Source organism: Oncorhynchus clarkii, chromosome 29 (assembly GCF_045791955.1).
Source record: "Oncorhynchus clarkii lewisi isolate Uvic-CL-2024 chromosome 29, UVic_Ocla_1.0, whole genome shotgun sequence".
Taxonomy (NCBI): domain Eukaryota; kingdom Metazoa; phylum Chordata; class Actinopteri; order Salmoniformes; family Salmonidae; genus Oncorhynchus; species Oncorhynchus clarkii.
In genome coordinates, this window is record NC_092175.1 from 23875753 (window position 1) to 23901597 (window position 25845).

Here is a 25845-nt window from a genome sequence, read left to right on the forward strand (position 1 = left end):
TGTCCTGTAGCTACTGTAGGTCCAACCATCAACTCAAGATGGAACTTTGTATCATTCACTGATATTGTTATTGTTAGTATACTGCAAAATTCACCTGAGCTCTATAGACTGGCTGTCTGACCGTTACTGGGACACATGTCACCATCTGATCCTGTTAAGACATGATGATCATAGTATTGTGTCCTGACGGTGAAGCCTGTAGAGCTGTTTATTACTGTGTTAGTGTTAAAAGTAGGCAATTAGCTAGGGAACCTGACAAATCGATAACATTACATCGCTATCCTGACTCTAATAAAAACTCACATTGCACAAAAGAAATGTCAGAATTATAGGTCTTCAATCGTTTGCCCGCTGGTTTCATCGTTTGATTCAGGTCTAGTGTGAATGAGGCAAAAATAATCCCAACCTAGTTTTGGCCAGCTCTCTCTAACGATACATCAAGTGGGAAAAAACACTGGGAAAAAAACACTGGGAAAAAACACTAGTTTAGTTTTGTTTCTTTTAAGTTATACAGCAGTTACCTTGTCAGCTACATCAGTCAACTAAAGAGTAGCCAGTTGCTGCTCTGCTTGCTCTACAGCTGCCTCTGTTCAACTCTCCCGTGCTGGTCCAGCCAGCCTTTCAGAAGCTTTGCCTTCACACAGCCTTTCCGCCCTCTCTGTGGTGTCCGGGTGGTCCTAAATCCAGCTGCCTGAAACAGTCTCCGTCCCCAGTGAAAGTTGTGTGCCTTCATAATATACTGTATGTATTGTAGGGTTCCTGGAGAGCTACCATCCTGTAGGTTTTCGCTTTTTCATGCTCTTTCCATGACATAGATTGAGACACCCTGACCAATTGAGGCTGTTCTGAGGGCAAGGAGGTGTAAAGGGCTCCAATTTGCTACCCAATTCTGCTCTAGGGATAGGCTACAAAGTAGGCCTATATTGAAAGCTGGTGCTTCCACACAGATGTGGTTCCTGAGTTAATTAAGCAATACACATCCCGTCATGCTTAGTGTCATGTATAAAAATGCTGGGGAGGCCATTATTTCAGCTCCCATGGCTGTTCCCCCATGGGAGGACAATGCCCCCATCCACAGGGTACAAGCGGTCACTGAATGGTTTGATGAGCATGAAAACTATGTAAACCATATGCCATGGCCTTCTCAGTCACCAGATCTCAACTCAATTGAACGCTTATGGGAGATTCTGGAGCGGTGCCACCAGCATAAACAAAACACCACATGATGGAATTTCACATGGACGAATGGTGTTACATCCCTTCAATAGTTCCAGACACTTGTAGAATCTATGCCAAGGTTCATTGAAGCTGTTCTGGCTCGTGGTGGCCCAACGCCCTATTAAGACACTTTATGTTGGTGTTTCCTTTCATTTTGGCAGTTACTGGTACATATGCCTTGTTGCCGGCTATATTGTGGTAGGGTTATTTTCCATCGCCACCCGCCAAAATGATGCACAACTCAGGGAGTCCAACCAATACAGACGTCAGATGTTGTGTCCCAAGCTAGATTGCAATGTGTGTAGGCTACGTTGTATATGTGTAAAAATGAAAGCATCTATAATTACATTTGGCAATAGATACATTTTATTTACAAGTGCATCTATACAAACAATATTATTTTATTGAAAATCATTTTCTATATCATCTTTATAATTGAGGAGATAAAACGTAAAAATGTGTACAGTGCATGTGTGTGTGTGTGTGTGTGTGTGTGTGTGTGTGTGTGTGTGTGAAAATGACATTCTCTTCAGCAGTATTACGACAAGTGCAATATTCTATTTACATTGCATTCATAGTATGCGTTTCAGAAAACGAAACAAGATCTGCATGGCCAATAATCAATAGGCATTCAAGAACCAAAAAAGAATACTGCTAAACACACATAAGCATGCATAGGCCAGAATGAGAACATGACCAGAAGTAACTTTTTAAATGATCAAATTTCACATTCAGAAACTAAATGCTGTTTTAGTGCTTTAAATAGACAAATATGTGTTTTTTTCTCCAGCGAAGTACTACAGTCTACATGTTTCATAAAAAACTTGGCCACCAAACAAATAAAGAAATGTGTGTTTGTATGAGATACTCATATTATAACAATTAGACTATAATCTCTGTTGTGAGTCTTTTTCTACTACTATTCATATACATTTTTATGTACTTGCCTGCTGAATGCATAATAATATCTCAATCAGCCTTGTTTATGGGAACAGTGTGAGGAAGCCCTCAAGTTAAAGGGATACTTCGGGATTTTGGCAATGAGTCCCTTTATCTACTTCCCCAGTCAGATGAACTCGTGGATAAAATGTGTATGTCTCTGCGTGCAGTTTGAATGAAGTTGCTAACAACCGGTAGCGCAATTGCTAACTAGTGTTAGTGCAATGACTGGAAGTCTATGGGTATCTTCTAGCACGCTAGTTAGCATTGACTCGTGAAACTACCTCTAACTTGCTTCATACTAGAGACATAAAAATGGTATCCATGACTTGGCAAAGTAGATAACTCTGGTGAAGTATATAAAGGTCCTCATTACCAAATCCCGAAGTATCCCTTTAAAGTGCTCTGCAGTGCCATGCCAGAACTGTGCAATAGTCCTTCTTTCAACATGCCACAGTTGTTTCTCAACTCCAGAGCCTGGGAAACGGCCCGTTTTCGCATCTAACCAAGATATGTACACAACCTCACATCACAAAGACTGCAAGTTAAGCTGAATTATCAATTCACTTGGGTTCCTTCCATGTAAGACATACCAAAGTGCAAATGGAAGATAGACTGTTGTGCACAGGTAGGAGGTTTTTGCATGAAATACCAAGTGCTGGTTGGGTGAAAAACCTGGCCCTTTGATGCAACCCCTTGAAACTGGAGATGAGAAAGACTAATGAAAGCAAGGGAGAGGGTGTTCCCAAACATATGGCCGATAACAACGGTCATGTTCCCCTTCCCAGACATTGCATGCATCAACCAATGGTTGCGTGTCATGTCATCGACTGTGGAGTCTGGTACCAGATTGCTATTACATATGATGTGGTAAGCTAACATGTAAAATACCTATCCAGGCTGTGTAAGATCTCGCATGTGTCAGCAACATCGGAGCAGGGGAATACGACCAATGGGTGGGCATTTTAGATTTTGCCCTAGCATTACATACCTGATTCTACTAATCAACTAATTATCAAACCTTTGATTAGTAGAATCAGGTGTGTAGTGCTAAGGCAAAAACAAAAATGTGCACCCATTTGGGTCCCAATGACCAGGATTAAGAAACATTGATAGTGTACTTTCAGAGAGTGATAACAAATAACATATTTCCTATAGTTTCGAACTGGATTAGTGACTGAAAATCCCCTTCAAATAAGAATATAGTATTGCCACTTTCTCGATACCAAAGGTGTAAAGACCTCATTGGACCAAATACAGGTAAATGTGAACATTACGTCACAGGCAGAAAGTTTTCAAGGGGCGCTAAGGGATAATACTGACTGGACAGTTATTCAATTCATTATTTAGGGGCAAAGAATAAAATCGAAACAAAGATCACCATTTTTCTATCTCAGAAAACGTACGTGATTAGAATAGCAGTATCAGTATTAACACCATGGGGACAAATAATTAATTAAATAAATACTCATTTGCATCTACCCATTAGGCAAAAACTGGTTGGATCAACGTTATTTCCATGTCATTTCAATACCAAAAATCTATGCGATGACGTTGAATCAATGTGGAAAACTGATTGGACTTGTAAAGAGTCATCAACGTCAGGGCACTGTTTTTTTCCACCCAAATGTTTATCTATATCCAATGACATGGTGAAATGTTTTGTAGATTTTACGTTAAATTTACGTTAGTTGAAAACTCAACAAAATGTAAGTTCAAACTAGACGTTGAACTGATGTCTGTGCCCAGTGGGTATGCATTTACAATACATGCATGCTTCCATCTCTAGTATCGTTGCTTCAAAATATTATATTGGCACAGAAGTTTATGTTCTCACTATTAAAACATGTCCAACTTATCAGACATATTTTATTTAAATATGTGGAGTTAAAAGACAGGTATTTCTTAAACGTTGATATTTAGCAGTGCACCTTTCATACTGTGAAATAATAATGTGTGTTACAGTCAGTTCTTGTCAGTTAAATGATATGTACAGTGCTTAAGTCCACTTGTTTTTCTACTTAAGTCATATAACTAAACAGGACTTTTTAAACAGCAACATTGATAATGTAGATATATTAAATAGTAGTTGTATCCAACACCACAATGTCTGCACTGCAGTAAGTAAAATTAGACAAAGATAGGACTGTTTTAAGCATAAATTGAGCGTGACTAGAGAAAACAGAAAAAAACACAGTATGTGTAAGTAAGCTCAGAACCCTAGAGCTGACTAATGCCAGGCTAGATCCAGCTGTAACAAGTGCCATGATCAGATCAGTCCTTTCTTCAATGTAGGGTTATCTCCATGGCTCCACTGTAAAGCCAATGGGACAAAAAGCTTCAGCAGTGATGGATCCAATAATGCAGCGAGCTGGGGGAAGCCTATCTTTGTCCACCCACCCTCTCTCTCTCTCTCTCTCTCCAAGGAGTGAATGTTTCTCTCTCCTTCTGTCCCTCTCACACCACCGTGCTGACAGACGGGTCGGACAGGTTGAGCTGGCCCGTGATGTCGGTGGGTGGGTACTGCTGCAGAGATGGAGAGAACATGAGACAAACTGAGCCACGGTCAGTCCCCTACAAAAGCCCTAAACAGAAGTCTGATATAGAAGAGAACATCTATGCTCCATTTCAGTCGGAATCGTCGAAGCAGAGATGTTTTATAACCCCCCCCAAAGGCAGTGTAGTTAGGAAAGGTGGAAACATTTTGGTTCCATTGTGGGTTTCTCAGATTAGTACAATACAACCATGGGAATACATGTGTTGGTTGCTCTGTCTGAGGAGGGTTATCATATTACTACAGTGGTGTGGAGGTAAGGCCCAGAGCGTAGAACACAGTTGAATCAGCCAAAAAATAAGACCACTCATTTGTATGTAGACATTGTTTAATTTTCCGCAGCTAAGCTGAGAGAAAAATATGGTTTATGCTTGAGCCTCTCGGCTGGTTCAAAGTGCTGTGCAGTTGGACTCTTACTTCCAGGCCATATTTCACTGTACTCCAGAGGAGCAGAGTTGTTGATTTTAATGGGTATCTACAGTGCTGGGTAGCAACATACCCAGCACCATGCAGGTGCTCAGTTACTATGGCAACTGTGACTTTGGGATTGCGTAACTTAGTGTCATTGATTGTGTAATCTGCCTTGGGCTTAATGTCAGGGAACATACTTGACAATGGTAAGGATGGTTCCTTTAGCAATTGACGCAGTAGCAATATCACTAACCACTGCAATTGCTGTGGATTGTTCCTTATACATTGCAAATATGGCCATGAACTGATCTTGCAAAATATAAGGGAGTGTTTTTGTAAAGTTTGTTGCCTTCCTATAATTCCATACCATACCACTGTGCTGAATCATGCTGTCTACAAGACATACTGTTTTCATCAGCGTTGTTTCCAACATGTCAAATCGAAATCCAACTTACTTTGCCATTGATTCCGATTTACAGTGTAAAAGTTGGAAAAACCTGATTAACATCACCTTTTCACACTGTGAAAAGACTTAAAGAAAATGGCTTGATGAAAAGGGTCACTTCAGTACAAGCCAATCATAATCCACCGTGTACCTCCATCCATTCTATCTTCACAAAAATACATTTTTTAATTCCTGATGAAATCTATTTTGTGTGTCAATTTCGCAAATCCGCAAATTATTATTATTATTTTAGATGTTGATGATTGTCTCATTTTAAGCTGTGTTGATGTTTTTCTTCAAGCATTGACCCATATTGCGTTTTATAAGTTATGATGCAACTACCATGCTAAGTCAAGGGTCAACATCATCATAGGGTATTATAGATTTAAAAAAAACACAGATGTTTGACTAATAATTACAAAAGACCTAACACTTAGATCTAAACGTTGCATCACCACAGGGCTACAACCTCTGTTTAGACGTTCACGTGGGCCTACTTCAGGGCACCCCCTACTAGCCGATGGTGGACCAGCAAAAGAGAGACCCTTCAATACGTCAATACTTACAGTATGGCCACTACCACAATGAATTCTGTATTATTACAATTACTAGTACTAAAATAATATATCTTACTGATACTACTACATCTACCTCAACTACTAGTATTACTGCTAGTACCACTACTGACAACAATAACAGTAATTCACATGCTTGTAGAGGGAGAGAGGAGCAGTGTGGCATGTGGGTGAGGGACACTGACACTCAAAAGTCCATTGATAACCATTAATATAAAAGAAGAACACTTATATAAAATCAAAATAATGGTCAAAGATTGAGGATGGTACATATTTGGTTATAATCTAGTTGTAACTTGTGTGGTTTCTCTTTTTCACCATAGATTTGTGTAAGAGCACGATAACTCCCAAACCACCATCCCAAACCTCCCACAACAGCAACAGTCATTCCATCTTCTCCACTCCAATAGTTGACCAATTCTATAGAAACACCTCCAGGTGATAGTAGGTGGCGGATGGCAGATTTGTAGTTTTGATTTGGATCAAAGGAATAACATCACTCTAAATGTCAGAGACAATAGATATAAGATCAAGAAAAAAAGAGAAAATCAAACAAAGACAGACCAACAGAGACCTTTTTTCCATGTTCGATTTGGCCAATATGTAATTAAGGAAAACCAAAAAGCTTTGATATCTACTGTGCAACTCTCAGCTAAATCCCGATTGAGCATAGCTGGTTAACTCAGATTTTGGACATCAGCCAGCTATGTTAGGGTGAACAGCAGGACAGAGAACGTTGCAATTCACTGGATTGTCAGACCACTGTGAAGGAGCCTCCCCACCAGCAAAGAGTAGACCCTTCCAACTGGACTGTGGAGAAAATGAGAGAGCATCCCACTCTTATTGTGCTGCAGCAAGGATCCAATAGAAACAGAGGTGAATAAGGCCTGAGTTCGTTTTATAGTGGGTCTAAGCTGCGGACACAATAGAAGTGTGATGTTTCAAAGAATCTCAAGCCGAGAAAGGCAACAAACAGAGGAAGACATGATAGAACCACCTGCGTTAACAACCTAGAAATAGACCTTAAAAGGCATGCAAAATTGACACAGAAAATCCTTTTGTCAGACAATATGATTGCAAACATCACAAAGTAAACATGACAAATCAAAAGTAGACAGTAGATCTAATAATATAACTCCACGAAGAAAATCCTGAAATAGATGGTCTGTTGGTAAAAAAAAATATGTTAGTTTGTTTTCAGAACGGTTGACTGACTTTGGCAAATGGCATAACGTTGGCACATGCTTTGAAATCAAAACCAACAAACAAACAAAACAGAAGTGCAGGATTTAAGTGTATAAAATATGTATTGAACAGGATCAGGCAATCAAAGAAACAGGAGACTAACACAAATACACACACATACACACACTACAAAGTCACCAAGAGACAAATTGGTCAAAACCACATCCAGATCATTGGCAGGGAGGAAGAGCAGCCCAAACAAGCAAGACAGACTGCTGAATTGCCCTCTCTTCCAGTACTACACCCACTAATCCCATGAAGCCAGCCCAGCCTGGCCCTGCATTTGCTCTCCCCACTGCCAGCACACCAGCTCAAGTCCCTGCCCTGCTCTGCCCTGCACTGCTGCCTAGCATCCTGAAGGGGGCATCGGCTTACAAATGGCATCTGGTTGGATGGCTGATCGATGGTGGACTGACAGACATGTGGCCATGGCTGCTGAGCCATGTAGGATGGGTGAGAGAAATGGGTCTCTCTCACAATTAAGAGATGGGAATGGCGGTAGAAAAGACAGAGGAAAAAGAGGAAGATTGAGAGAGAAGAGGAGACAGAGGTAGAGAAAAAGAAAAGAGAGAGAAGAGTAGGAAGAGTAAGGGAAGATGTTGTTCCCTTCTCCATCTCCTTACCGTGTCTTTGGATGACCTACGTCTCTTGATGCTGGAGGCCAGGGAGGTACTGATGGACCTAAAAGAGGCTTTCTTTTTGGGGTCGGGGGGCTCTGCTCTACCACTTTTCCTATCCTAAAATAAATATATGTAGAACAATTATTCATATTCTTGGGGTGGAGTGATACCTTGGTCTCAGTCTCACCCATTCACCCACTCACCCTCTCTCCACACCCTCCCTCCCTCCCTCTTCCATTTCACTTCATATCTGAAGTGGTATGAGAGTGAGTTTCCCGACACAAAGTTGTCTCCATTGGATATTGGAGGCAACAGGAGTTTTGCACCTCTTTTAGTGGTGGGACTGTCTGGCACTGTAGTCTGGCCAATCCCATAAGAATGTTTTTACACTAGCAGCCATTTCATCATAGTGGGACTGGACATGATGGAAAATACCTAGCCAAGCATTGACACATCCAAACACCCCCATGCCCCTAGAAATGTATTGGAATGGTTTGAGGAGCATGTGTAGGTGACACCTGTGATATGCTGCTTTAATCATCTACCACATCCTACTCACACACTCACTCTTACCCACACACACACCCACACATCAAATAATCACTTCCACCCTACCTCCACCCCTTCACCCCAAGACACACAACCTTTCAGAGAGAAAATAAACATTAGCCAGGACTGAGGAACAACTAAATGGGCAGTATACTATGACTATGAAATGTCACAGTCAACAGAATCAACTGTATTCATTGGAGGTTCAAGCATCTTCCCAAACCCATGTTTAGCCATATCCTTACAACATGTTCACACATCAACTGTGTTTCTTCCCTCCCTCATGCCATCAAAGTGCCCCACAGCTACTCTCTATAGGTACGTGGCAGTGTTCATGTGCAAAAGCTCATATTAAGGTATTCTTACATCCTGAGTCTCTAGAGAGGAAGAGGGCTGCATGGGGGGAGGAGGGGGGGGGGGGAGAAAAGAACAATAAATAAACATCCATCTTCTTGCTATTAGATAGTTATTACTTTAAGATCCAGAAGCAAAGCCAAGGGAACCAAACGAGCCAATAGAAAAGCTAGCAAAGGAAACAACCACATCACAAGCCAAGCAGTCATAAAAAGGTGCTCAATAAGGCAGGGGAGCCACTAAAATGCATACCAACATAAGATAAACAACAACAAATAATAGTATATAATTTAAGCTCCTTGAGTCATTATACCTGTGGCTGGGTATAATGGAAATTCCCTAGGGAGTGAAATAGATGGTGTTGGGGTGGTAGTATATGTACTATATACAGTATACTACTAACTGTTAGAGCAGGGATTGGGGGTGGAATTTAGAAATATGAGAGATTTTGGCGAGCTGGTTAGGTAGGGGGTGTGGGAAGGTTTTGGTGATAGGCAGCATGAGAGGTTTTGGCCAAGTTGTTGTGAGGTCTGGATGGGGATGGTTAGCTAGGTGAAATGGTAAGAGATGTAGAGAGTAGGAGTTAGGGAGGTCCTAGGCGTAGATAATAGACCTAGATAAATGGTAAGAGATGTAGAAAGTAGGAGTTAGGGAGGTCCTAGGCCTAAATAATAGACCTAGAGAAATGGTAAGAGATGTAGAGAGTAGGAGTTAGGGAGGACCTAGGCCTAGATACATGGTAAGAGATGTAGAGAGTAGGAGTTAGGGAGGACCTAGGCCTAGATACATGGTAAGAGATGTAGAGAGTAGGAGTTAGGGAGGTCCTAGGCCTAGATAAATGGTAAGAGATGTAGAGAGTAGGAGTTAGGGAGGTCCTAGGCCTAGATACATGGTAAGAGATGTAGAAAGTAGGAGTTAGGGAGGTCCTAGGCCTAAATAATATACCTAGATAAATGGTAAGAGATGTAGAAAGTAGGAGTTAGGGAGGTCCTAGGCCTAAATAATAGACCTAGATAAATGGTAAGAGATGTAGAGAGTAGGAGTTAGGGAGGTCCTAGGCCTAAATAATAGACCTAGATAAATGGTAAGAGATGTAGAGAGTAGGAGTTAGGGAGGTCCTAGGCCTAAATAATAGACCTAGATAAATGGTAAGAGATGTAGATAGTAGGAGTTAGGGAGGTCCTAGGCCTAGATAAATGGTAAGAGATGTAGAGAGTAGGAGTTAGGGAGGTCCTAGGCCTAGATAAATGGTAAGAGATGTAGAGAGTAGGAGTTAGGGAGGTCCTAGGCCTAAATAAATTGTAAGAGATGTAGAAAGTAGGAGTTAGGGAGGTCCTAGGCCTAGATACATGTTAAGAGATGTAGGAGTTAGGGAGGTCCTAGGCCTAGATAAATGGTAAGAGATGTAGAGTAAGGTGAATTAGTCATAGGGAATGGGGAGGCCCTAGGAGTGGATGGGTAAGAGATTTAGAGAGTAAGGTGAGTTAGGAGTTGAGAAGGCACTTGGGGGGCAGTGTGGTGTGAATTTAATCTGAGAACATGCAGAAAGGGGTACGGAAGGATGGGAAGAGCTTGGCAGGGACAGTAAGGGAAGGGGTAGAGAAGGAGACAAAAAACATAAAGCATGACAGTCAACCCAGGCCAGCACTGGACCCACAGAACATCCCCTGTCATCAGATCACATGACTGGGCCTCTGTTTGAGCCACCCATCACCACCCAAACCATCCCCATTATCTTAATGCCACAGCATTAAGAGGTGATGTTCTATTGGGTGGTGTGGAAGATGGGTGGAGCTGATTGGCTGAGGAGTGATGGACAAGTCACCAGTGAGAAAAAAGTAAATAAAATGGATTTCCTGTTGGAAGATGACATCTAGACGTTAGTCAATGGTCAAAGTCACCTCATGTTAAAACTCCATCAGTGAGGTAAAGATGAGGCATAGAGACATTTAGATTGAACAAATAATGCTCATTGCCCAAGCAACTCAAAGCATTGTTTTTTTATATTCTTTTGTATTTTTCTGTTTCTCGTCAAAATTGTTTTTTCTTGTTGTACTTTTCAGCGTAGAATATCCAGGTCTCACGTGACATCAATCGACACCGACCGCTTGTGAAGTGCTGTGTTTGCAAAGTTCCGGTCATGCAAAGCATGCTGGTCCAATGGAGGAAGCTTCCCACTGGACGCATGTGCCGCAGCTTCCTGTCTCCAATAGGAAACAACAGCCACTAGAGTGCATTAGTTCTCGTTGACATTTCGTTGATCTCACTCCTAATAACTCCTCCACTTTAAGGCAGTGCACTTCTGAATAAGACCTGCTACAACAGAGAAAACTAACGGCTAGATACCGTAGCTTCTCTTAAACTAGGGAGGGGGACAGTTCACAATGCTTTTTCAGTAGATACAAGCAAACAAAGGTGCTGAGAGTTGGGGTAAAGTATAATTCATTTGAATCAATTCAGGAAGTGAATTGAAATTCCAAATGGAATTTAGCCCTAGCTGGAATGGGTCGGTTAGTTACTGGAGAAGATACTAAGGTGTAAGCAGTTCAGAGCAGCAACATAGTGAACGATAAGAGGGACTCAAACAGGTTATTCAGAATTACACGTCCTCTGGAGGTACCTGTGTTGGAAGGCATAGATGTACAAACATGTTGCATTATGCACAGAAGTATAAAAACAAACAAAAATATAAAAATACAAACACACAAGCAGTAAAAATGATGCTGGACACCTAGCTGGAAATACCCACAGAGAAAGGAAAAGTTCATATAAACTGTCACCGAACCCTGTTGTTATGATAATCGTGTATACTGAATAGTGTGAAATACTGTATGAATTATACTTCCTCTGTAAGTAATCACATTGATGGCATCGAGAGACAATTCATTTGAATAATGTTCATTTCATACTGTATTAGATTCAATGATTTGCTCGCTTCTGCTACTCCAAGCATGATACCCCAGTTAAGGAATAAGAGCAGAAAACTGTCATTTGTTTAAAGCATGTGAACCCCATATTAGCTCTAGGCCCTATTGAGAATAATGCTGTGTACGATTTGCATGGATGAAGCCATCTTTGTTCAGTAGTGCTGGAATTATTAATAAACTGTGTCAACATAACCTTGTCTTTAACACAGATATTACACAGACCTTTTCCTTTCTCAGCGGGCGCCTGCATGCATTTGTCTACTGTATGTGCCTATACATGTACACAGACATGAAGACATGGACAACAGTTACATCTGGTAGTAAGGTAGATGACAGACAGTCTCGGAAGGACATTGATTTGCTGACACGCACTGGAGACTGTGATCTTACCGTACCTTCCTCCAGCCCTGCTGTCAATACAACCGGTGCACCACTGACCTTTTGTGAGTGCTTAACAAAGAGCCAGCATGGGGGCAGGCTGGCTGCCAGAGCCACATCACAGGCTCACAGTGTCCACTGCCCGTCTCAGCTCGTGTGCCCCCGTCACCTCCCTCCCATGTACCCCCACACCACGCTCCTCCTGCTGAGGATGGTAGGTCAGCGCAGGGTGGGAGGTAGGGTAGGTAGGGGTGGGGCGGGAAGATGCGGAAAGGCGAATGAGGGAGTTGGGGGGGGGGGGGGGGGGCACCAACGCTTCACAGCGGAAGATATTGGAGTTAAGGGCAAATCATGTTCTTCAGCGACTAGACGCACTGAGGCGCGAGCACATAACTCAGCTGTAGCTGGAATGTTTTTTGCCTGATTATCTTTAGGTGACCACCATTCTGAAATAAGTCACTGACACGCAGGATTTCTCTGAGAGGACTCATGTTTAGGGTCCATAAACACTGTAGGGGGTGGGGATACTGGGGGATGGAGTGATGTAAATACTGGACAAGTATAGACGTCAAGCATAGGAGAGTCGGGGTCAGAAATTACAGTGTAACAACACACTGTTACAGCTATTAAAAAGCATGAGATTTATCTATGAATCTCATAGTTATGTGAGATTCTCCTTATTTAAATAGCTTTCATTGACTACCTTATTCCCCTGCATGTCCTCATCATCTGACCTTACAAAGCCTAAAAGCTTTATAGCAGCAGCATACAAAGTCAAATTTATACCCTATGCAGGTACGCAATGCAACAACGCAATTATCTACGCAAAATGGCCCTTCTGCGTAGTTGCAATGCATTATACATTTTGGGCTGCACAGTTTTGCATATTTTTACAAAGCAAGTATGCAGAAGGGCCATTTTGCGTAGCTAATTGTGTTCTTGCGTTGCATACGTGCTAAAGTAAGCGTTAAGGCTTAACTGGCTTATGCCATGAACGTGGAATGCATATTTTAGTTTCAAATGTTCTCATGTTAGAGCTACTTTTATTTTAGCTGAACTCTTATTCGAAAAGCGAAGGGTGACGTGGGGTGGAAATGTTTCTTGTCTATGTTACATACTAACGATGGGGTCATCGATGCGCCCACAGCTTGGCTTCCAGAGGCCTCCTTACTGTCCTGCAGCACAGAGAGGAGACATAGGGGCCATTGGTCTAAGGGACTGGAGGATGGACCCACGGTGGCTCATGGTAATGCCTTGGGAACAACTTCATCACTGATTGTGACACAGCAATCCGTGAGTGACTGTCACCAGTTGGCAACAAGGTCAGACAGGATGCTAATAGTGACACAAAAAAAAAAGATTGGTCGTACACCTGTATTGGAGGAACCTGCAGGAAGGGCTATGCTGGGCGTGTCTCAGCCCATCTCTGCCCTCCCCCCCCCGGGTGCCAGTGCTTACGGGGGGAAAGAGATGCCATACCTGCAGGTTCTTCCTCCAGACGTTGACGGCCGCAAAGGCCAGCTGCATCTGCTTCCTTCGGGCGTCTTTGTGTCGCTTGTAGGCGATCTCAATAAAGATGAGGAAGATCCCTGCTGCTATGCCTCCTGCCACCAGCATGAACACTCCTGTCAGACAGAGACAGACAGACACAGGGATGGGTGGTGAGTCGCCGTCTGACACTGACCGCAACCCACTGACCATGACTGTGTCTGTGTGAATCTAGTCTAATAGGTCAACGATTGCTGTCCTTTCGTCGACCTGCTTTCACGCCGTCCGCTGCAAACCTTGCAAGTTGATATTAGGATCACAACTATAACAACTAGAACTACAGTAACCCACAACAAATGACTTTACACACTTCACGTAACAACGAAAAAAAAAGTATTGGACAAAAAAAAAGGCTACAGTACCTTACCACTGTAGTTTTTGTCCAATCACTTTTAGGTTTCTTAAAACCCAAAAGAGGAACCCTACCTGCCATGTTCTCAAAGGTGAGTGTGGCTGGGGCATTGCTCCGTGAGTCACACTCCTGGTATCTCACCCAGGTTTTATCTAGATCTTCCATGAAGCCATTCTCATGGGAACTGCAGGGGTGGGGGGAGTGGGCAGAGAGGTAAGACAGTTAACAAAAAGCCAAGCCATACACTCCAGAAGAGAAATCCCAGAATGTTACTAACACAGACGACACAAACAAACACAGACTGACTGACAGACAAAGGGCAGGAATGAGGAGATACAGAGAGAGAAGAGAGCTGACACAGCGGTGTGTCGGATGGTTAAAAAAGGAAAATAAAAATAACAACATACACACAATGCTGCTTGGGCTGGGACAGACCTGAGAATGGCCAGGGACACATTCTGTTTCCAGGGGCTGTCCTTGCGCATGCCTATGCCAAAGCCCGAACGGAAAAACAGCTCTCCCGTGGTCACCAGGTCGCACTTCTGCGAGGCTTCAAACTCCAGCACCGCAGAGTCCCAGATGAAAGCATGCAGCTTGCTGTTGGCGGAGGGAGGCAGGGGGGAGGAGGGGGTTACGGTGCAACATTACAGTGATTGTCACAACACACATTTACGGCTCCCCTTTGGCCACACAAAGCGTGTGAGTCAGCGTTACCAGCCATGTCTACCGCCGCTTGAAAAATGAAATCCAATGCCGGACGGACGACGGCGCGTCCCCCATTGGATTCCCCACCTCAAAGAAGCTCGTCTTGGATAAAACCTGAAAAAGGGTGCTCCTCAACTCAACGTTAGCTCAACTATAGACTGGTGTCAGTGCTACTGACACAGTTCATGCAGCCCTGTTCTAAGTCTGAGCCTGGATCTGTCTTGGCTGGATGATGGGCCTGGACCAGAAGGAGCGCTGCAGTAAGACCTGCTGGGTCTCACTGTTCCAGAGGTCCACAACCCCCAGGTCTGACTGACTGACCCTCTCTCTCTCTCCCTAACCTGACTATCTGACCAGCTCCGGCCGACACGCCCAGGCCAGGCCGGCCCGGCCGGGACTCACTTGTCGCGCACGGCCTGGATAGCCTCAGCGGCACTCTCGTAGTTGTGCTTCTCCATGTGGCGGTACATGGTGCTAAGCTCCACCTGCCGCCGGAAGTAGATGTCCACAGAGCTCTGCTTCACTGTGGCATAGATGAACTTGTCTGATGGGTTCCTCAGCTGTTGAAGGATAGGAATGGTTGGAGGGAACATTACATTCAGCATTCACATAGAGTTGACCAATTCTGGAATTCTGTAAAAATGAAAACTTTTGACGCTACACAACCACTTACTTTACAGCATTTAAACCCCAATAATTTTCGCACCTCGCTAAACATGTACATTTTTGGTAGTATGTAACCTACTATCCACAAGTTATCGAGGTGGAGGTGTACTCAAAGATTCTCTGTATGTATTTAAAGCAGGACTATTTCTTGATGCCCACCCTCGGGTCGTTGATGCCGGTGATGCGCTCCTCAGGCCGGTCCAGCACCAGGAAGGCAGCCAAGTTGGCAGTATACGATGCCACTATGATCATGGCAAAGCCGGCCCACACCATGCCCAAGATTCTCGCTGAGAAGCTGCGCGGCGCGCCTGGATAAGAAAAGCCCATAAAACGTTACATTATGTTCACTCTAGGGGACATCAAATGTGGCTCAATATATTGATGTATGTGTAGCATCTCCCAAATATGACATTATTTATCGACATGCAACACTAATATTTCCACAGTTAATATCAGTATCACAAACGGGTAGTATTTGCAGAAATAGTACACTAACTAGCTAGTATACTAACAACTGTACTGATCTTTAACGGTTCTTTAGTGATAGTAATTCTCCTACCTTCTCCAATACCGGAGTTAAGCAACACTCCCCAGGAGAACCACATGGCTGACGACAAGGTGAGGGCGTCTTCTTCTTCTTCTTCACTGTTTACTTTAAACCTCCCAAACGGGCTAGAGAGAGAGCAAGATGTGAAGTGAGACATACACGAGAAGACAGAGGAGAAAACCCTGGCAACACCAGACAGGGAGGAAGTCTGTGTAAGTGGCTACGTAAGAGCGAGCTAGAGCACAGAAAGAAAAGAGAAAGAGAAGGCCAGATGAGCCGAGCAGTGGAATGATTGGAGCCAGTCTTCACCTCTGTCCCCTCATCCACTGTGAAGCATCTGGAGAGGTCTGGAGCATAAGCAGAGGTAGAGTATGTCACACACACACACAAAAACACGTGTGCACGAATGCACCCACACGTACGCACCCACCCACACAGACACACACACACATATACACACATATAGACAGACGGACACATGGATCCCCTTGTACCTGAACCGGTCTAGTAGGTAAAGCATCACCGCCACCACATGCACCGAAAGACCCACCAGCAGCCACAGTGTGCTCTGAAACGGCTGCATGAACGAGTCCAGTGTACTGCGAGGGATTTCCTGTAACACACAGCACCGACAGTCATTCACAGACCACTTACAGTCTACAACCATCCCATCTGCAATGAGGACTAAATCAGGTATAGTTTGTCTCATAGGTTTTGGGAGGAATTCGGGGACATACCTTTTTAACAAGGATGGTTAGGCCTTGGTACTTAAAAGGTTTGGAGAATTCGATGTACTGGGCTCGTTCGTTGTTTATTGTCAGCGGGGCAACGATCATATCTGCCAGACCCCCCAGGAGCTCTCCCATCATGCCATTCCACTCTTTCTTGTTGCTGTTGTTCACCTGTGGTAGATGGGTGTAAAAGGTTAATAACCAAAACAACCTGACAATGAATTTCAGAATGAATTGTCCTATATCAGAAACAACAAGTAAGCCCTCTCTTGACTCTGGTGAGTAGCCAAAGGCGAAAACCTGGGTGCCTTTAACCCAAATGAAAATGAGCAGTATGGTCTGAATGGTATTCTCTGGCTCAGAGATGTGGTAACTGAGCTTGGATCTCCAGAGAAGCTCCATTCAGCCCATCTTGCTTGTTCAGTAAATCCTGACAGATCAACGTGGGTCTCACCACCACCTTGTCCCTCCAACACGGACCTAAAGTCCCCAATGTGGTGGGACCCTAGGTTTCCATGGCTCTCTCGGCTAAAGGACTTATTTTAGTTAGTGATTTAGTTAGTGAAAACAGTTTTTGTGAGTGCAATAACATAAGAGGATTCTGTGTAATTTTCAAAACGTTACAACTGCAAAAAGCACATCTCAGTGATAAGATTTGTGTAATTTGCTTCATAACTTACTTAATAGAATGGAATATAAATATGCAAATAGACAATTGTTGGTCAAATCATTTTTGGCCAGTAAGGTTTTCTATCTAGAGAGAAGTCTGAGTTTTTATAGGAACTGACCCGCTCCTGTGTTCCAAATTTCCCATCAGCCACCAGGTGTACTTCATAGGTAAAGTTCATGGTTCCAGCCAACTTGATAAGTAGGTCAATACAGAATCCATAACAACATTGAGGTACAATTGGACGTCCTGTAACCAAACCAGCAGAGGGTTGCAAGTTACAATCAATCAATCAACATTTTTTTTATTTTTTTTATAACACCAGACATCACTTGCCCACACACTATTCAATCAAAATCACCCATTCACTTAATAATACAGTAACACACTGCACATATGTTCACTGCAACCAGACTTCACACACTTACACTCTTTGTTTAAAACAGGCTGGAACATGCCCACACTGTTGGCAAACATTTAAGCAAACACTCTAGCATACAGTATTCACAATGTACACTCACTGTACATACACACTGTACACACTGTACACACTGTACACACTGTACACACACACACACACACACACACACACACACACCACACACACACACACACACACACCACACACACACACACACACACACACACACACACACACACACACACACACCACACACACACACACACACCACACACACACACACACACACACACACACACACACACACACACACACACACACACACACACACACACACACACACACACACACACACACACACACACACACACACACACACACACACACACACACACACACATACACACACCACACACACACACACCACACACACACACACACACACATGCCAACAATCACACAAAGGCACAATCAGCAACATGCATACATATATAGATACCTACTGCATATATATGTATGCATCTCCAGTTGGTACTTAGCGGGCGTAGTAAAAGCACAGTGATATCATAAACGTCCCTGTTGTGTTACCTGGGATGGTCTCATTTGGTCCAGTGCAGATCACCTTTTTAATATCTGCCACTCCATTTAAGGTTTTTTCCTCCTTGCAGGTTCCATCCTGCTCAGTGGGTTTCACATACACAAAGGGCTCCTGGTGTATGGTCACTATCTATAACAGACGGGAGAGAATGCTGTTTATCACACAGTGGGCTTTAGCTCACACTGACCCTGAGGGAGCTCTACATCACCAGCCCTCCAGACAACAACCCTTCCACAAGGAACACATAAAACACACACACACACACATGGTAGAAATGGAGAGAGAAAATGAGAGAGAATGAGAGAGAAAGAATAGTAGAATCCTTTGCAGGCCCATTCCATTGAAGATTCTGTAAGATATAAAGAGTTGTTTAACTTATAATATATCTATATATATATACACTGAACAAAAAATATATATAATGCACCATGCTACAAGTTACAGTTCATATAAGGAAATCAGTCAATTGAAATGAATTCATTAGGCCCTAATCTATGGATTTCACATGACTGGAAAGGGGCGCAACCATGGGTGGGCCTGGGAGGGCATAGGCACACCCACTTGGGAGCCAGGCCCAGCCAATCAGAATGAGTTTTTTCCTACAAAAGGGCTTTACTACAGACAGAAATACTCCTGTTTGATCAGCTGTCCAGGTGGCTGGTCTCTGCAGGTGAAGAATGTCGAGGTCCTGGGCTGGCATAGTTGGTCTTCGGTTGTGAGGCCGGTTGGACGTACTGCCAAATTCTCTAAAATGACGTTGGAGGCGGCTTATGGTAGAGAAATTAACATTACATTCTTTGGCAACAGCTCTGGTGGACATTACTGCAGTCAGCATGCCTATTACACGCTCCCTCAAAACTTGAGACATCTGTGGCATTGTGTTGTGTGACAAAACTGCACATTTTAGAGTGGCTTTGTATTGTCCCCAACACAAGGTGCACCTGTGTAATGATCATGCTGTTTAATCAGCTTCTTGATATGCCACACCTGTCAGGTGGATGGATTATCTTGGCAAAGGAGAAATGCTCACTAACAAGGATGTAAACAAATTCATGCACAACATTTTTGAAAAATGAGCTTTTTGTGTATATGGAAAGTTTCTGGGATCTTTTATTTAATCTCATGAAAAATGGGACCAAGACTTCACATGTTCGATTGATATTTTTGTTCAGTATATATATATATATATACTGTATATACGGAATATCATTGTTTGAAGAGGGTAAAATGCGATACCTTTAGTCTCGTGGACATCTGAAAGCCCCGCGGTTTCTCTGTCTCTCCTCCCGGCCAGATGATCTTCCTCTGATTATTCATAACCACCTACATGGTCATGACACCATGATTAGAGGAGTGCTGACATAGTGTGTGGAGCTGATGAGAGCCAAGCACAGGGGAGTCCAATACTGAAGAGTCAGCTGCTTTAGCAACAGCTCAGCATCTAGCTAATAAAACCTGCTTTCTAACTACCATGCTTACTTCTTCATAGAGGTGTAATAGCAATAGACAGGAAGATCACAGTAAAAACAGAAATAATCACTGTTGCCATGAAGTTACCTGTGTTCCATTGTAAATCCCAACTTGAATGAGTCGACTCTTCTGGTAGTTGAGAATGCTGTAGTGAGCGTACTTCCTGTCGCCATCGTCATTGAATTCCACTCGTCCAGTGAGGCCCTCTGGGTACTTTGATGACATCAGAACCCTGAGCGAGAGGAGAAATTGAAGTAGATCTGAGTGTGAGAGTGTAGGGGAATAGGCAGAGTGAGAAAGTGTTTGTGTGTTGGTGTCTTCCTAAATTATACAAATGTACCTTTTGAAGAGGGGCCCGGTCTTCCAGATGTTGGTGTTTCCCACGCAGCCTCTGGGTGGCTCAGTAATGTTCTCCTTCTCAAAGAGCTCCTGGATGGACTGGGCCACCACGGCCACTGCGTCATTGATGTGGGCCGACTCGTTCTTGCCGTTGATGAGCTGGAGGCCAATGAGACCTGCTCACATCACACCAACAGCAAGCAGAACAAAGTAAATCAGTGACCTGCTAGACTACCAACCATCCGGATCCTTTTGCAATACACACACTAAAAACTTATAGGAACCTCTTGTTCAGCCATCACGAGGAAAGGTCCAACCGCAAGTTTTTGATCCAGCACCATCCTGTTGCTCTATTTGTGAAATTAATTTGGATCATCCAGCACTGGAATAAACAAGCACTGGAATAAACAAGCCCTGGAAGTCTTTGAAGCATGAACTTCATCTTGATGGAAATTGATTTCGGATGTTCTTTTTTATTCCTTTCCGAGAAGAAGAGGCAACATGATCAGAGAGTAATAGCTAGATCAATATTTTGAGGTTGTTAGTGAACTTTGCCCAGCATGGGGGAAAAAAAGAGTCCCTTGAAGTTGGATCGATTCAATTCTATCACCCACTTTATAGGGGTTAGGTTGGAAAATACCACAAGCAGAAAGCTATAGTGTATGTGTGGGACCAAACAAACATACATCAACTAGATTAGAGAATTAATGTACAAATGACATTAACAATCCAACTTCAGCTAAGTTTTCTTATTGCAACTGGTCCAGTAGTCTTGCAGACTCCTGAAAGAAGCCACAGAGGTGAGTTTAAGACAGCAACAGATGCTGAGACATGGACATGACTGACAAAGAATTATCTGCAGGGATCGGGGCATTGCCTTACGTTAGATAGCGCTACTAATCGTCTGCACTGAGGGACGAGCGTCACGTAGGAGTGACGCGACCTAACGTAAGACAATGGGCGTCAGGGGTGTTGGAGTGCCTAGGGGTTTACGCTTACGTTTGTGACCACAAAGTGACATATTACGTGAGACTTGTGCAGACTCCGGGACATAAGAAAGGACAGTTGTAGCTTACCATTCTATTTCAGTTACACTTCAATGTGGGGGTTGCAAAACACCCTTTATAAACTCATGAGAACCAAGCTATTAAAATATCAGAATGGCACTATAAAGGCAGCAAGCGAAATTTTGGATAACCCAACATATATTTTTAGGAAACATACATGTACGAGTTAACCTATCAATAGTTCTGTCTATAAATAAATAGGTTCGGAGACACAGGACTTAACACTGTGTTAACATTTGTTTAAGAGATTATAGTGTACATTTCTGTGACTCATTTAAAACCTTTAAACATAAAAAATGCTTAAACGTTTAAATGCTTAACACTCAACAAATAATCATACATAATACATTGTTAATAACGAGGCATTCTCGATATTATGGGTTTTCGCCCTATTCGTAGAGGTGAGATGAAAGGTGACCCCAGAAAAAGGGCAGCATTCTGAAGTGTTTTCCAAGTGGCTGCTGGGTAGCAGCGTACGGTACGTACCATCTGGTGCCTCACTCAGGGCTTTACCCGACATCTCCCGCTCTCCCACCAGCCACACGTAACCCGAGCCCGTCATGTTGAGGAAACGGGCAGCCTTGTAAACTGCAGCAGCGTCCTCTTCACTGAAAAGGGAGATGTTCAGTGACATAGACATGGTTACTTATCTTTAATTTAAATCATTGCAGTAAATCACTACTGTGTGACATTATGCCAGCATTTAGCAATAGAGGTGTAAACTATACCACTTTGAAGTGTAAAATGTAAGTCATTGTAAATCATGTTGTGGTCTAAATAGGAATAGTGAAAATGTACTTATGGGAGGGGCTTTTTGATGGGAGGGGCCTGATGGGACAAGTGGGAGGTGCTGTAAGAGGGTCTCACCTGGCGGAGAGGATGATGACGCGAGCCTCCAGCTCTTTGGCCTCTAGAAGCAGCGCAGTTAAGTTAGTCTCCTGGCTGAACTGGAGGACTTTCTCTGCCTGTGATTGGGGCACAAAATAAGTCAAGCCAACTACTTACCCCCACCTCAGAAACCATGCTGACTCTTTACCTGTTGTGCTCGATTTGGCAGATTTTGTTGAAAAAGGGAGAGAGGAAAAAAAGGAAAGCGATCCAGGGAAATCGGCTCAACTAAAAAAAAATTGGAGGGGGAAAATGTTTGCATTTTTCGCATGCAAACTGAGGGTTATCAAGGCTCCAAAGAAGGACGTGCATGTTAGGTAGGGGGGAGAAGAAGGTCAATGCAACCAGTAACTAAAAACAGGTAAAGAGGAATGACGGGGAAACTTTTCCCCCCAACAAAAAACTATTGAAAACTAGGGAGGTGCTACAAAACAAGAGGGGGTAGTAATCTGGGAAAGTGTTTGTCCCACACTACCGGATCTCCACAAAGGAATAGACTTGCAATCTCTTTTTTTTTCTTCTGAGAACATGCATTCCTTTATTTGAATGAAAAAAATGAAAATGGTTGAAACGGAGCGCTGTTCATTTGTTAATGTTTATAGTCTTTCCATAACAAAATCATTGTTCAGTGAAATTATAGGGATAATGTCTCAAAGTAAAAAAAAACACGTGCTACCAAGATAGGGGCATTTCTGGGTCGGCTGGTGACTGCTTGGGCTGGTTTCTAGTTGCTACGTTTGGAAAGTTGGTGGGCGGCGTGCATTGACCATGCAAATATACCTTTGGTCCTCGCTTGTTGTCATAGGACAGTTGGTCGAGGTTTTCATAGTTCCTTTTTTTATTCTGATGAGTAATGTGCACAGAGAAAATATGCAGACACAGAAGAATATTAAAAAACTGTTGAAAATGGATCGCAGTAAAGCATTCCAACAAATCTTCACTTTTCTGCTTCAAATTGGGATCCCTAACACTGGGGCTTGCAAAGTAAATCAAAGACAGCCACTGACAACTAGCAATCCTATTTAATGCTATGTCATATGACCTCATTCACAATCTTTCAAATACAACTCAAGACCCTCAAACCATTGTCCAGCATTGGTCCAGAAACAGTCATACTCTCTGTACAACTGTGAGATTGAGAGGGCTAAAATGTCTGTGTGTCAGCAATCCCAACAGGTAAACAGTCTGATTCTGCAAACTAATGGCCCTCAGGCTCTCTCCATTTTGAATTCCACTCAGTTCCTGTATATTGTGAAAGGAGCCGCAAGGCAGTCTCCTGCTTTGCCTTAGTCAGGGAGCCATTTTGCAGTGAAACACAGCATCTTCTGCTTGACAGACCTGCCTCCCCTGATGCCCGACCTTTCAGCTCAGACCGCAGGCAGGCAGAGCGCTCAGGATCTACGTCCTCCACATCCCAAATGCTACAGTGACTCTGCCACATTTGTTCATTATACTGCCTGACAAGCAAATCCAAAGTAAATCCCGTTCTCCTCAATTGTATTCACGCTCACTCCATTGAAAGGATTACAGATCTGTTATGCCTCAAATGTAATCTGAAGTTATTGTAGTCACTGCTGCTCTGTAAAACACTGCTCCCCTTCCAAATGTTGCATGCTATTGTGTCGTAGTGTTTCACGGTCAGTGCACAATCATAAATCATGGCATTACAAAACAAGTATTAATCAAACTGGAGTGAATGGGACTACAGTCTTCATTTAGAATATAAATAATCAAATTATGTATTGAGTCCCCAAACCCAAATCTATTTTTGTAAATTTCTTTCTCTAGCGCTCCACCATCTTGCAGCTGTCTCTGTGTGGCACTGCAATGCCTTGGTAAAAAAAAAACTGTCTAGATGACTGGCTTTGTTTTCCCAAAAGAGTTCTTTGGGGGCTCTATTTTTGCTACTTCAGGCAAGCATGAATATTGTATGTTGTGTCGCTCATGTCAGTATTCTGACTGAATCCACTACAGGTAGAAGATTCTCGCTACCGGCTGTGGTATAGAACCCCATATAACTACTGTCCCTGTGACTTGTCACAGCAGCACAGCACATAAACCTGCAATTACAGTGTGAATAATCTGCACGATACGGAATATGAAATGTGAATAAATAGAATATTTATATTAAATGAGGAAATGACACAAACTCCCCAAATGTGGCAAACTCAGCATTTGCCAAACTAGCTGGCTGAGTAATTTCTTAAAACCACTGATAAAGAACACAGATACTTCCTTACAGCATCACATCACACTATCTACCATCCCAAGGATTCTGTGACATTGATAGATTAATTCAATCTGGTAACTGTAAATCTATCCAATTGTTGCTTATGGCATTATTTAAAAGAGAGAGTGAGAGAGAGAGAGACAGAGAGAGAGAGACAGAGAGAGAGACAGAGAGACAGAGAGAGAGAGAGAGAGAGAGAGAGAGAGAGAGCCAAGGTCAGACAAGATGGATTCCAAGAAGGAAGAAACATGTAGCTAGCGGTTAACCAACTATTATATAATCTAATGTAGGTATTTACCATAGAAAACACCACTTCAACACAGGTAAAGTCATTGTATGATCCAATAAAGTCAAAATCCTTTATAACAAGATGATTTATTGACAAAAAGTATACTTAGTAACTCCTAATCAATCTTGATCATGTTTGAGTGTGACTGATGAACCACAACATGTTTGACATTTCACCTCTCCCTTCGGTGTGGATTATCGTGAGCATGTGTCTGTCACATGAACCGTTTTACCAGCCTCTGATTAAATTACTCTTCAAATCAGGACTCATTTCACTCCGTCACACAATTACAGGAAGGAGCCCTTGAGGGGAACAAACAGCGCAGTGTCAAAAAGTCTTAACCACATCCTGTCTTTTTAACAATATGTAAATTGGTCCTTCTCTTTTCCTTTAGGGAACATGATCAGGGGTGTCAAACTCATTCCCCGGGGGGCCGAGTGTCGGCAGGTTTTTTTCACATTAAGAACAAAATAACCAGGTGAGGGGAGTTCCTTACTAATTACTGACCTTAATTAATCAATCAAGTACAGGGGTGGAGTGAAAACCCATTCCCTCCGTGGAATGAGTTTGACACATGTGTTCATCCCTGCTGTGTTTTAGGCTTTAGGTGGATCAGCACATTTAATGAGCTAGCTACCCAGCAACACAACCTCAGAGGTGACTCTGGGCTAAAGTAATGCTTATGGACAGTTTGTCACATGCCTGTCATTTCACTTGTATGGTCTCAGTCCATCATTTGACAAAGACACAATAAAACCAAAGATATGTATTTCACCATCTTAGTCTCTTAGCACAGGACACGATGACCATCTGATATACTACTGTATGTCAACCATCCATCACATTACAAGTCTCCAAGTGAGCATTACACTGAATTTGTGAACTGCATCCCTTCCAAACAACATACATGTACCACAGCACAAATATTCATCAAGGATCTATGAACCATCATTCTGTTTGGGAGTCATTGATATTTTGCAAAGCCCCAGGTTAAAGTCCGCTATTTGGCTCCCGTTGTGGATTGACCCAGGAGAATTTGACTATGGTGAAAAGCAACATGAGATGAGTAAAAGATGTACTCAGATCAGAACACATTAGACGCTGTAGATGTC

The 25845-nt window shown here is 42.9% G+C and overlaps 1 protein-coding gene across 5 annotated transcripts in view; it reads right to left on the reverse strand.

The window, feature by feature from the left end:
• Positions 1-1576: 1576 nt before the first annotated feature.
• LOC139387926 (glutamate receptor ionotropic, NMDA 1) overlaps positions 1577-25845 on the reverse strand; it is a 29953-nt gene continuing 5684 nt past the window's right edge. The window contains exons 4-23 of one of the 5 annotated variants that reach the window (XM_071134311.1): positions 22995-23057; positions 22194-22291; positions 21813-21934; positions 20261-20435; positions 20008-20152; positions 19687-19773; positions 18441-18579; positions 17553-17680; positions 16771-16935; positions 16528-16646; positions 16046-16158; positions 15646-15794; positions 15223-15380; positions 14551-14712; positions 14190-14299; positions 13695-13840; positions 13334-13390; positions 8923-8949; positions 8011-8124; positions 1577-4683 (exon numbers count right to left, since the gene is read on the reverse strand). In XM_071134311.1, coding sequence (XP_070990412.1) covers positions 4615-4683; positions 8011-8124; positions 8923-8949; positions 13334-13390; positions 13695-13840; positions 14190-14299; positions 14551-14712; positions 15223-15380; positions 15646-15794; positions 16046-16158; positions 16528-16646; positions 16771-16935; positions 17553-17680; positions 18441-18579; positions 19687-19773; positions 20008-20152; positions 20261-20435; positions 21813-21934; positions 22194-22291; positions 22995-23057 — 2346 coding nt within the window. In that variant the 3' untranslated portion in view covers positions 1577-4614. Of the gene's footprint in view, positions 8125-8922; positions 8950-13333; positions 13391-13694; positions 13841-14189; positions 14300-14550; positions 14713-15222; positions 15381-15645; positions 15795-16045; positions 16159-16527; positions 16647-16770; positions 16936-17552; positions 17681-18440; positions 18580-19686; positions 19774-20007; positions 20153-20260; positions 20436-21812; positions 21935-22193; positions 22292-22994; positions 23058-25845 lie in introns of all 5 variants that reach the window. The other 4 variants (XM_071134313.1, XM_071134310.1, XM_071134314.1 and 1 more) reach the window with 4 other exon arrangements.